General features: G+C 32.4%; 1 protein-coding gene across 1 annotated transcript; it reads left to right on the forward strand.

Moving 5' to 3' along the window:
• Positions 1 to 7,552: 7,552 nt before the first annotated feature.
• LOC105788068 (WD repeat-containing protein YMR102C) lies at positions 7,553 to 11,697 on the forward strand. Its single transcript, XM_012614774.2, has 7 exons — positions 7,553 to 9,696; positions 9,811 to 9,901; positions 9,995 to 10,152; positions 10,266 to 10,317; positions 10,434 to 10,513; positions 10,606 to 10,699; positions 10,915 to 11,697. Exons 1-7 carry the CDS (start codon positions 8,767 to 8,769, stop codon positions 11,457 to 11,459), a joined length of 1,950 nt encoding a protein of 649 aa, XP_012470228.1. The 5' UTR covers positions 7,553 to 8,766; the 3' UTR covers positions 11,460 to 11,697.
• The last annotated feature ends 2,038 nt before the right edge of the window (positions 11,698 to 13,735 follow it).

Genomic DNA, 13,735 nt, shown 5'->3' on the forward strand with positions numbered 1-13,735 from the left:
CGACAGTCCTGACCTCTTGTCACTAAAATTAAATTATCTTATTGTAAAGAATTCATATAATATTATTGTTTGATTCTTTTGAAAATGTACTCACTAAGGAATCTATACATATAAATTATGACCCATAATTCTTTTTGTTTAATTTTAATGAATTTCTAAAGTCGAACAGAGGACTTCAAAAACCATTCGACCTTGTCTCACTAAAATTCAATTATCTCAAAATATAATTTTTTTTCCTACACTATTTCTTTAATGTAAAAATAGACTTGATAAGATTTAATTATATATATCATTCACTCTCTAATTCCATTTCTACTATTTTTGGTGATTTTTTAAATTCACATCACTGCTGTTGTCCAAAAACTGCTTCTTTGTATTAGCTACCATTTAAACATATATAACACCAAAACATGTTCTTTACTAACCATTTCAATAGCTAATCTTTAGCCATATCATATGAATATACTCAAAATGAATAAGTCTCTATACATGCCATAGCTTTAAACGTTTTGAAATTACATAATATCGAGATGTCTGCTGAAAGTGTGATACGAAGCTCCGATGATCCCCAATTCGATTAAGCTCAAAATACTATAAAACAAAGGAAAAGAAGAAAGGAGTAAGCTACTAATAGCTTAGTAAGTTACATGTAAACAATAAGCACTCATTTAATAATTAACATTTTTTATCATATAACTAATCAATACATTTCTTAGCAATTTCAATCACTTATACATGCACAATCTTACCAAATTCACTTGCATATACATTTACACACTTAACCTTTATCACATATGTTCATTCTTTCAAATGTACCTGCATACACACCTCATTTCATATTCACTTTAACTCACTATTAATCCCGTTGAACACTCGAAATATACACGGATACGTAGAGAATTAGCGCATAAGTGCCACACTGATATGTAGTCGTAGCTACCACTGAAATGTAGCCGAAGCTACCACCGATCAATAACACTGGAAATGTCCACGGGCCTGCTCATACAAGCTATCAGGTACCTGCAACACATGCTAGATCACCCAGCACCCGGGATTCACTGTAACACTGTAACACTGTAACATTGTAACACTAGTCTCTAGTGACATGTCACTTGTATCCACTTCTATTCCTAAGTTCAACCGGGAATTTACACTTAACACTTTATTTTAAACACTTTATCACTTGAATAATTCATGAACAATTTTCCTTCCACATTCAATATTAATTCACATATCAAATATAATTCACAATTTATAAAAATATGTTGCTATTATTTACACATAACTTACCTTAGATGCAAAACGACTATTTTCGTAAATTAGTTGATAACCTTCTCTTTCCCCGATCACTTTCACTATTCCTTCTTTCTTGATCTATATTAACACAATTTAATATATTTTATCAACATTCCATTCAAATACAATTCATACACAATATTTTGGAAAATTTATATTTTTCCCATAACTTTTAGAAATTACACTTTTGCCCCAAAGCTCGTAAAAATAAAATTCACTAAATTTCTTAATTTCACAAAATTTCATGCTCATAACAGCCCTCAATTTCACAAAATCACAACTTTATGCACACTTTACTATCTTTCACAATTTAGTCCTTTTTCAACATTTTATCGAAATTCATCTAGTAAAACTCATAATTAGCACTTCAATAATTCATTATCTATCATCACTCATCAAATTACAACTATATCATGAATGGGTAAATTTTTTAAACTTTAATTTCATTTAAAATAAATGGTAAAAACATGAAATTCAAGCTTCAATAAGCATAAAAATACGAAAATAATTAAAAACGGGGTAGAAAATCACTTACAATTGAGCTTAGAAAAATCAAGAACCCTAGCTATGGTGACATGAAATTTTTGGCAGCAAGGGTCTAATTTGAAGAAGATGAACACTTGTTTTCATATTATTTTGTCTTTTTATTCAATTTTGACAAAAATTCCATTGACCCACTTACTTAGATATTTTTCTAGAATTACCCTTATGTGTCCATAACACTAATTTATGGCCTACTTGCCACATAAACACTTCCAATTTCATGCAATAATTCAATTAATTCCTTTAATCACTAATTAGACACACTTTGCATTTTTCTCAATTTAGTCCTGAAAATTCAATCAGGCACTAAATCATTAAAATTTCCTATCCATATTTTCACACAATATTTCAATCAATCGGTAATTAATAAAAATTTATAAAATTAAACTATTTCACTTCGGATTTGTGGTTACGAAACCACTGTTCCGATTAGGCCCTATTTCGGGCTATCACAATATTTGCTTGTCACAATTTTGCTATGCATGCAAAATATAAAATACAAAAAATACAAAAGAAATAATAGTGAAACATGAAATTTATTCATCATTCAAATAAATAGAAAACAATTATATGTTTACTACAATATGAGTACATTCACCAATAGGAATAAACTTCTACAATTCAACAAGAGTTTTATTTTCTCTTCTTATAAATAGATGACACCGATAAGACTATTAACACACAAATTTAAGATATTTTTACTCTGCCAAAAAATAGAGAGAATTTACTGTCAATTATTAAATACATTTTTCTAGAATAATAATTTGGTTGGTTTCTATTTGAGAAGAGAATTTTCATTTTCACCCCAAAAGAAAATAAAACTATTTTTATTTTCTGTGTTTGATTTGATTTAATCGAGCCCACATTCAAGGCAATTCGTGGTACTAGAATAGCGAAGAAGATTGTTTAGTTGAAAGCTGAGAATGATAAGGACCTATCTATCTGAAAACATAAGTACAATTTTGGTCTAGGTTTTATTGTTATAAATATCACAAACTGAGTCAGTTTTCAAAATTTTTATTTTTCGATGTACAAGAAAATCATTTTTAAACCGAATTTTTTTCCAACAATTGGTATCAGAGTTACGATTGTGGTATGTTTATAGTGTAAATCGAGACTGAAATTCTCTCTCTTCTTCATGTATGATTATTTTTTATAAGATGTGACATTCTCGTAATTGTATGCATGTTTAAGGGAATGTATGTGAATGAATGTATGATATTATTTTATTTTTATGGATGATAAAGTAATTTTGCCAAAGTTATGATTCCTAACAATTTAATTGTAATTTATTATTATCTCGGGCATGTGTACTTTAGATCGTGAAATATCATCTCTACGCAGGGTTTTTATTTTATTATTTATTTAGAATAAAATATGTGAGCCAAAAATGAACAAAGGAATTTTGTAATCTATTTTTCCCTAAGGAAACCCGAAAAATCGAGACGTATCCAAATCGATCGAGATGATGTGAACTTGACCCAAACAAACTGGGAAGTGATCGACAGTGGTCCGGTGATAGTGATCGACGGCGATCGATGGTGACCGACGGTGGTGGAAAGACGGCGATGACAGAAACATGAACCGATACTACAACATAAGTCCATGGTGGAAAAATTGAATACACAAAATATGCTTTGGGTGAATTTTGTAATTTTTTATTTTTCTAGGATAGAATCATTGAAACTTTCGTTGGTCAAGTCATTTAATTTTATGCTTTTAATTTTATAAGATAAGCATGATGATAATTATATGACTGCGAATGTATGTTCATGTATATATGAGATAAGCATGCCATATAGATTAGGGGAGAATGTCACATGTATTTTTCATGCATATATTGACCATTCATGATTGAAACCGAACATTAAAAACTTTGCATAGCGGGACTCTAAACAAGACTTATGACCTCCGTCAATATTTTCTTATTATGGCATTAAATGGACCTACCCCAAAGTAAATGTTGTCATGTGAATTTCACTGAGAAGACTTCTTGAAAGTAAGCAAAAATTTCTTATAATAGTATGATAATTGGACCGGCCTTTGTGGTAGGTATTATCATGCGATATATCAAAAAAATTATGTTTGCAAAGAGGACAACTAGTCACATCATGCTAATTGATGAGATTGTCTCAAGATGAATCATTTGTGGTGCATGATGCAATAGGTATCAAGTGGTTCATTTTTTTATCAAAAATAGAGTCTACGTCCCGAGGAACAACCTTTCTTGTCGTAACGTTGATCGGCAGTGAGTCACATTGTTACCTCAATGACGTCGAGTGACCTGAGGTCACAATGTGACAAACTGTTTTGGGACGTCACGACATAGAGGAGATGATGTCATGATGTTGATCCTGAAATTTTAAAACTTTGCAATTTGGTCCTATTTCATGCTTGGGTCGATAAAAGAGCTTTCATAAGCTCGATTGAGACTCGATATTGATTTTTTATGATTGTTTGAATGTAATTAACATGTGTTTGCATGTATGAATGATTATTTACTGTATATCTGTCTGTAGTTGCTTCGACAACAAATATGGCATCTTATAGCTCGGATCTAACGATCAAATTTGTGAAGGGTGCTACATTAATAATGTTGATTTACATTTTTTTTTAAAAATTATATATAAATTACTACAATGATTTATGGAATTTGGGTTAGTAAAAGTGAAATTTTGGTTCTTTTATACAAATTTATGGGAATCTAGTTAACATTTCTGCATAATCATTTTTTTATCAATTTTTAAACAAAGCAAAAAGACTAACATAATTAGAATTCACGTGGCAACAAAATGTAGTGCCAAATGTCAAAATATGAACTTGTATAACAAAGCTTACTTTCCATTTTGTGAAAAATGCTACTATAGTATATATATTAGACTATTTATAATAATTTCCAAACTATTTTTTTCTAAAAGAACTCCTTTCTAATCTAAATATAAAAATTATAATATTCAAAACATATATTTTCAATTTTTTTGTTTAACTTATATTTCTAATATTTCCAAATTATTAAAAAAAACTAAACATTACCTTGAGACTCCCTGGCTGAGAGTTGAGAGCTGAGGGCTGAGGGCGGAGAGGATACTGAAAATTTTACTTTTTATCCGGTCTTTTTACTGTCGACCAATTAAATTTGATTGCTAAACGTGGATGGGACGACCACGAAAATCAGTTCAGACCAGACCGATTTCCGTCCCTTGGAGTTGTGCAGCTGCCGACGCGATGGATCACTAATTGACGTTGGAATCGGGTTGTGTCAAACCAATTTTTCTGTTTACTTAACACGGATTTGATCGGTCTGCAAAACCTAATATAACCTTGTACATTGATTGAGACCCTGACTTGACCGGTTGACAGATACCATGACATTTTAATTTTTGAATTTTTATGAGAAAAAAGCTTTAGGGATTGATGAATTCGTAGAAAGATGTGATATGGGTTTTTTACTCAAATAGTATAGAAAAAAAAATACTGAAATAGGATGTCAGAAAATTTTTTTATCAAAATAGGTTATTTTTTTCATTTGAGTCTATTAGATAGCGCCAATGAATAAAAAATAATAAAAAATTTTTTTGAATAAAATATTTTTTAATAATTTTTTAAAAAAATACGGGTCAAAATACGGTCAATCAATTGGGTGGCGCCTATCGGTAGCGCCAATGAAGGTGCCTCATAGAGAGGCGCCAATGAAGGTGCCTTATAGAGAGGCGTAATAAAATTTATGTTATAAATTTTGTGTTTGTAATTATTTAACATTTAATTTATTAGTAATAAATTACAAAATTACTAATAAGTTACTAATAAATTTATAACATAATCCTAAATTACTAACAAATTAATTATAAAATAATTACAATATTCATACAAAAATTACAATATTACAATATATCCCGACATTACAATATTCATACAAAATTATAATATTACAATATTACAATATTCATACAAAAAATTGCAATATTCATACTAAATATAGATAATCTATAATTAATAATTAATAACAAAAAATATTGCAATTTTATATGAATATTGTAATTTTGTAATTTTGTGAATATTGTAATGTCGGATATATTGTAATATTGTAATTTTTGTATGAATATTGAAATTATTTTATAATTAATTTGTTAGTAATTTAGGATTATGTTATAAATTTATTAGTAACTTATTAGTAATTTTGTAATTTATTACTAATAAATTAAATTTTAAATAATTACAAACACAAAAATTTATAACATAATCCTAAATTTATAACATAATCCTAAATTTTAAATAATTTGTATGAATATTGTAATATTGTAATTTTGTATGAATATTGTAATGTCGGGATATATTGTAATATTGTAATTTTTGTATGAATATTGTAATTATTTTATAATTAATTTGTTAGTAATTTAGGATTATGTTATAAATTTATTAGTATAACTTATTAGTAATTTTGTAATTTATTACTAATAAATTGAATTTTAAATAATTACAAACACAAAAATTTATAACATAATCCTAAATTTATAACATAACCCTAAACCCGAAAAAATCAGAGCATTGGCGCCTCCCAGATAGGCACCACCATTGGCGCCTCCTAGATAGGCACCACCATTGGCGCCTCCCAAATAGGCGCCAATACTATATATTATACGGGTTATATACTGACCCGGAAAAGTATAAAATTATATTTTATTCAAAAAAAATATTATTATTTTATTCATTGGCGCCTATCTAATAGGCTCCAATGAAAAAGTAACCTATTTTGATAAAAAAAATTTCTGACATCCTATTTCAGTATTTTTTTTTATACTATTTGGGTAAAAAACCCTGAAAATCAATTTGAGGAAACTAATTTTATCTTTCCTGTACCAAATCTTGGCTGTAGTATTTTGGCATTTTTTAAATTAATTTTTTTTTATTTTGATAAAAGAAAAAACCGAAATAAGTCACTCTAATAGTAGGAGAAAACTAATAGTACAAGGACCTCTGGTAAAATTGAGCCTTGTTTTTCTTCTTGTTTTGAAGGGGGATCGGATAACGTGGATTCTTTGTTTAGTTTTGGTTCCTTCGAGACCGTCAATCTTGCTTTTTCTGTATCAGAAAATCTGTACCTGAAATAAAATCATGGAAAAAAAGAGAGTGGTAGCACGTTTTGAAACTCTTGTTAATGAAAACGGCAAAACCAGATTGGGTTTGGGAGATTCTGAGTAACTGAAAGCTTTGTGCGAGAATTGAAAACTAAAGAGAATGGGTCAATATCTCAAGATGAAAATCCTTTTTGTTGTTGTTTTTTCTCTTTTTTGAAGTACAAAAGCCAGAATCCAAAGCGGTGGCCCTTTTTATTTGATGATTATCTTCTTTTGGATTATTCTCCAACAAAAACCCCCAAAACCCGGAATCTGGCTCTAAAAGGAGACTCAAAATAATTTTTGATCAATTTTTGAAGATAATGGAAAATAGGCCAAATTTTATTTAAAGAAATAGGTAGATTTTAAAGAGAGAAATAGTAAACGTATTTGAAAAAAATACTAGTTAATCTGTCAAGTTATTAAATAAAAAGTGTTTTGTAGAAAGCATTTTTAAAAAGTCAACAACATTGTTTTTATTTTTCTCTAGGCTTAAATTTCTAATTATTTTTTAAGAACAGTATTTTCTTTAAAAAAAAAACACACAGCATAAACTGCTGCAGCAGCGAAGGAGAGCGAATCTGTGCGTGTTCTTGTTAATTTGCCGAAAAGCAACCACCCTATATGTTTAACCATTTCAGGTTCATTCTTTCCTTTTTTTGCTACCTCAGTTTAGACACTAGACTGTTATTGGTGTTGACCCTTTCCTATGAAAGTAACCTGCTATAATGATGTTGACCCTAGCCTTTGTTGCTGTCTTACACTAGGTGCAATCAACCATGTAACGCCCCCCTCAGTAACCTGTTACAAATTTTCAAAATGTGATCACATAAAAAACCAACTATGGTAGCTTTAATGGTTATTCTCTTTTAACTTTGTTAACTATAAACATTTTGCACCAATAATCTCTGAGATGCTACCTCCTTTTCACAGCTCTCTTCTTGTCAACACTGAAAAAGCTGAGTTGTCTGAGTTTTTCTTTTCTCTTTTTTTTTTCTTAAAATTTTGCTTTGTCGGGTACTAAGAATGATTTAGAGCTATTATTATCACTAATTCGTATTCATGCTCCAGTATTTCTTCATAACCATCTCACCATTGTTACCAACAAAAAAGCTAAGAGAAAGAATTAGTTGCAGAAGCCACAAGTGTAGCTTCTTGTTTTCCGGGGCAGCGCCGCTTTGTTCTTGTTCCTCGTGCGTGTCCAACACACATCTCGATAAGCCATTTGGTTCACCTTTTCTTCAATGGATTCCATTTGATTCGATGTTCTTTTTTTTCACCTTTTCTTCAACCGCCAGTTTCTCTGTTTATGTTTACACTTGATAGTTGATACCCTCTTTTTATTGCCGTAAAATAAGAGTTGCAGGGGTTAAATTTTAAACTCGTCAAAATTGACTACTAAAGTGTTGAGCAACCCACGATCAAAGGGAAGTCGGTGATGGTTTTTGAATTGTGTTGTTTGCTTTGCATTGAACCCAAGGTACATTCAAGTTTTCGTCTTGGTTTTTTTTTTAACTAATTGATATTTGTAAGCAGTTCCGGGCATCATATCCTTTTTTTAATGTTATAATTTTGTATTGGGATCCTTATTGGTGGTCTGCTGGACCAGAAGTTGGTTCCTCGTATCTATCCATGTTTTTAGAATTGTATATTCATATGTTGAATTGCTGGGTTCCAATCCCATTATTTTACATAATCAAAAGAGTAAAATTCGGTCCGTGAATTGGGGGCTTTGAAAGGTATTAAAGGTGGTTCTAGGAAAGTTGTTGAGTTGCATAGAGCTGGTTTTCATGTGGAACATTGGTCTTAAGACATGCTGAGCTCTTATGAGGGAGAAAATGATGTGTTCTTTGATTCCTTGGATTGCTTGTTGGTTGAAGAATCACTTGTTGCGAAACATGGATTAGAGTATGAAATTTGGATTAATGAGCTACAAAGTGTGAAGGAGCGACGTGCAAGTTTTCTGCGATCCATGGATCTGGTTGAGTTTACAGAGTCATCAAGGATAAAGGATGTGAAGAGGATCACAGAGTGCAGTGGTGCCGTCCCAAATTGTTCATTTTTATCTGTCAACAATGGCGAAGGAAGTATTGCTTGTTGCGAGAGAGAAATGACTTGTCAAGCTATTCCTTTGGTTGATGAATCAGAACTAGGACAGAGCTTCGCTCTCGACATTGAGAATGAGAGATTTTCCCCTACTAAAGGATGTGAACAAAAGGAAGCTCAAGCATACTTGGATGAATGTGAAATTAATACCAAAAAATTCAAGAAATGGTGGAAACACTTTTTGAGCACGAGGAAAGGAGGAGAAACCAAACGTGCATCTAAGGTATCGAAACATGACATCAAAGTACATAAGTTGAACAAAATGATGGTTCAGCCCAACAAGAAAGGATGCATGGAGTCTACAGCAATTTTTATGGGACAAGAAATACAGGCTCACACCGGCTTCATCTGGACAATGAAGTTTAGCCCGGATGGTCAGTATTTGGCAACCGGCGGTGAAGAGGGAGTAGTACGGATATGGCGAGTCAAATCAACAGATGCCTCTAGTAAACCTTTTATTGCTGAGGGCGGTTTGGTTAGAAAGATGAGCAAAAGAAAGTTCGGTTTTGGCAGAAAAAAGTTTATCCCATCACCAGTTGTTGTCCCTAATAAGATTTTTCAGATTGAGGAGTTACCAATGCAAGAGTTTCATGGCCATGGCTGTGATGTTTTAGATCTTGCATGGTCCAATGCAAATGTGAGTCGATCCTGCAGAAACCTTCTAGTGTATCTGTTTATACTTCAATTCAATGCTCTTTAGACCTCTGTTTTAGCTTTTTTGCTATACTGAACCAACTTTTATTTTTTGCAGTTTCTTGTTTCTTCTTCCATGGACAAAACTGTTCGTCTGTGGCAAGTTGGCTGCAATCAATGTCTAAATGTTTTTTATCATAATAACTACGGTAACTATGGAAGGACTCGATTTCCTGTCTCCTCTGAAATAAAAAATGCCATGGTCTAAATTCTGACTATGCTTTTTCTTCGGATGGAAACAGTCACATGCATTCAGTTCAATCCCATTGATGACAATTACTTCATCAGCGGTTCAATAGATGGAAAAGTTAGGATCTGGGGAGTCGCCGAGAAACGAGTTGTACATTGGGTGGACATGCGGGACATTATAACTGCTATAAGTTACCGGCCAGATGGGAAGGTACACGCAGTTCTGAATACTCTAATCATTGTTCATCTGCTAAACAAGATTGTTTTGGGTTTCGTAACTTTTTAAAATGGTAATCATTTCATGTCCTTTCATTATTCTAGCAGGAATTTGTGGTTGGTTCCATTGCGGGCACTTGCCGCTTTTATGAAGCATCAGGTAATAAGTTATTGCCAATCAGAGTTGTATTATACTACTTGTAGTTGTTCAGTAATCGTTTTCTTGTTCTGGTACAGCACCGAGTGTATTTTCATTTATTTTTTTCTGTGCAATAGGCATCGGTGTCAATTTGGAGGCAGAGATTCATATTCATGGCAGAAAGAAAACCTCTGGCAACAAAATCACAAGTATTCAGGTTTTGCACTAAAGCCATTGGTGCCATATATATGTGGCTTATCACACTAATATTTTCATTTCAGTACTAATTAGTTTCATTCCGACTTGCAGTTCTCCCGGGATGAATCACGCAAAGTTCTGATAACTTGTGAAGATTCTAAACTCCGAATATTCGATGGCATAGACGTAGTTCGTAAATTTAAAGGTATGGTGGATTCAATGTCATATAACTCCTTTCTAAACATCCATCGAAGATAAATTAGAATAGATCAAGCATTGAATAGTAAATATTATCATGACTTTTGCAACATGCTTGGAGTTGAAGGCTATGTAGTACTTTTTTATGGTTTTGTGCATGTGTTGCCTGCCTATGCTTTAATATATATGATTATCTCTATTATTTGTCTTGCATCCTTGCAGCGCTGCCAAAGTCAGGAAGTCAGATGTCGGCATCGTTTACATCAACCGGGAAACATATAATCTCAGTTGGAGAAGACTGTCGTGTTTATGTCTGGAACTACAATGACATGTGTCTCCAAACATCAAAACATGCAAAATCTGTTCGTTCTTGTGAGCACTTCTTTTGCCAGGATGTGTCTGTCGCAATACCTTGGTTAGGCCAGGGTCCAGATCATAGGCATTCGGCACGAGCACCAAGAGAAGGTCGAATGGAGGGTGGTTCCTGGATCAGAGATTCAGAACAGTTCTCCATTGGTAACTGGTTCTCCATTGATGGGTCTGGGTCATCCAAGGGCTCCGCCACATGGCCTGAAGAAAAGCTTCCTTTGTGGGATGCAACAGTTGTGGAGCGTGAGAGTTACACGTATGACCAGCAGCAACTCTGTCACACTGGTGCCAACGACCACACGAGCCTTCCGGAAACATGGGGACTCGTGATTGTTGCAGGCGGATGGAATGGAACAATCAAGACATTCCATAACTATGGATTGCCTGTTAGGCTATAGAAGTTTGGATTCTGTCAGTACAGGTTCATGAAAGCCATTCTCTTTTTTTATGGTGAACTTGTGTTAGATCTGGACTGTCCTAGTGTAAGCTCAGTCAGCAGTTGCTTTGAAGTTACCAATATCCAACAATTTTCTTAGTTCGTGACACTATGAATCAATTCGAGGAACACTTAGCTTCATAGTTAATGCTAATCTAAATAGATGTACATGGAAACACGTGTAATATATTTCCTTACAATTTAGCTGAAAACATATATTTATATAACTATAGAAAAAAAATCAATTTATGTCATTCGTGCCTGCGCTGTGGATATATTGGATATACTATAATTCAGGCAAATTTTGTATTTCTTTTTTCAAATTTGAAATTTTAGTTTAGCTAAATTCATTTAGTCAAATTTTACCATTAGTCTTGTGTTATGCATAAATTGTGAATTTTGTCCCTATTTTTCAATTTGATCATTTTTACTTGAATGGTAATTGTTAAATTCATGGCGACATTTATTTAAAGATTCCCTTCGGGTAAGATCTTATAGAATCCTTTTAAATCAAGGCTGAAGTTAAAAGGAAGAAAAAGTAACACACATGGACCATTGATGATTCTACTTCAGATTTTTATAGATAATTTGTTATTACCATCCCACTAATTCAACCGGTTCCAACTACGAGCAAGTGAATTTTCAGTGAAGCTTCAACTGAAAGAAATACCATTATCTTTCTATATTGTAGTAGAGTTATAAGGAAAAATTATACCTAAACCCTAAAAACTATTGCAAACAAGAACCAAATTTCAACATATTGAAGGGGAAAAAAGTACCAACTTCAAGGGTGGTGTAACAGCCCGTTCGGCGAACTCCTAGCATCCGGTTACTATTTATTGAAATTTGGTATTTAAAGTAAATTTTGAGTGGGTAAGACATTAATTTTGACTAAGCATAAGATTCTGTGAATGCGCCAACTGACAAATCTTGTGTTTGGCGAGCTCCATAGTTTGGCAAACTCTGTTGTGGAGTATACGCCACCTTAGTTATTTAGGTGTTTAAGTTAAGTTCGTAGTTTGATAGAATTATCTATTATTATGGTAAGGTGATTTAGTTAGTCTAACGAGAGCTAGTTAGAATGGAACTAAGTTATTGTAGTTGATAAGACTAAAATTATAGTGAGAGTATTTAGTCACGATGTAACACCCCTTACCCGAAACCGTTGTCAGAGTCGAGCACGAGGCGTTATCTGATTTAACTTACCAGTTCGGAGCATAAAAATTTTCTTTTAAAATTAATTCGCTCACATTCAATCAATATGTCCCTAAAAATGACCCTCGAGACCCTAAAACATGTAACAAAAATGATTTGGGTCCAAACCGAAAACACTAAAAATTTTCCGAATACTTAAACAAATAAAAAATAACTTATATCACTATTCACAGTAAAACTGTCCACTCGCACGACAGTCACTAATTTAATTATAACTCGAGTTACAAAATCGAAATTTAGATCTGTAAATTTTCCCTGAAACTAGACTCAAATATCTTCTTACTATAAAATTTCCAGAATTTTTGGGTTAGCCAATTAGTACAGTTTATTAGTTAAAGTCTTACCTGTTTCTCTACTCGACAGTTCTGACCTCTTTGTACTAAAAATCAGTTATCTCATTGCAAAGAATTCATATAATGTTCTCGTTTGTTTCTTTTGAAAATAAACTCACTAAGGATTCTAGACATATAAATTATGAATCATAATTCTTTCTATACAATTTTTAATGATTTTCTAAAGTCAGAAAAGGGGACTTCAACAACAACTTTGACCTTGTCTCACTAAAATTCAAATATCTCCTAATATAAAATTCTTTTGCCTACACCGTTTCTTTCGTGTGAAAATAGACTCAATAAGATTTAATTTTATATCTGATTCAATCTCTAATTCCATTTCTACTATCCTTGGTGATTTTTCAAAATCACGTTACTGCTGCTGTCCAAAAACTGTTCCATTGCAAATTTTTACTCTTTTATAATTTCTTTGTATTTACTATCATTTAGGCATCCATAACACCAAACATGTTCTTAATTAGCCATTTCAATAGCTAACCATTAGCCATATCATATAAACACACTCAAAATGACTAAGTCTCTATACATGCCATAGCTTTACACGTTTCGAAATCATATAATACTAAGATGTCTGTAGATAGTGTGAGACGAACTCTGACGTCCTTGTGATCCTCGAACTGACTTGGTGATACTATAAAAATAAGGAAAATAAAGAAAGTAAGTATAAAGC

This window comes from Gossypium raimondii, chromosome 11 (assembly GCF_025698545.1).
Source record: "Gossypium raimondii isolate GPD5lz chromosome 11, ASM2569854v1, whole genome shotgun sequence".
Taxonomy (NCBI): domain Eukaryota; kingdom Viridiplantae; phylum Streptophyta; class Magnoliopsida; order Malvales; family Malvaceae; genus Gossypium; species Gossypium raimondii.

Coding starts and splice junctions, on each gene's coding strand:
- LOC105788068 (XM_012614774.2), top strand. CDS start 8,767: ATGCTGAGCTCTTATGAGGGAGAAAATGATGTGTTCTTTGATTCCTTG. Junction 9,697..9,810: donor TTGCATGGTCCAATGCAAAT/GTGAGTCGATCC, acceptor TATTTTTTGCAG/TTTCTTGTTTCTTCTTCCAT. Junction 10,318..10,433: donor CCGCTTTTATGAAGCATCAG/GTAATAAGTTAT, acceptor TCTGTGCAATAG/GCATCGGTGTCAATTTGGAG.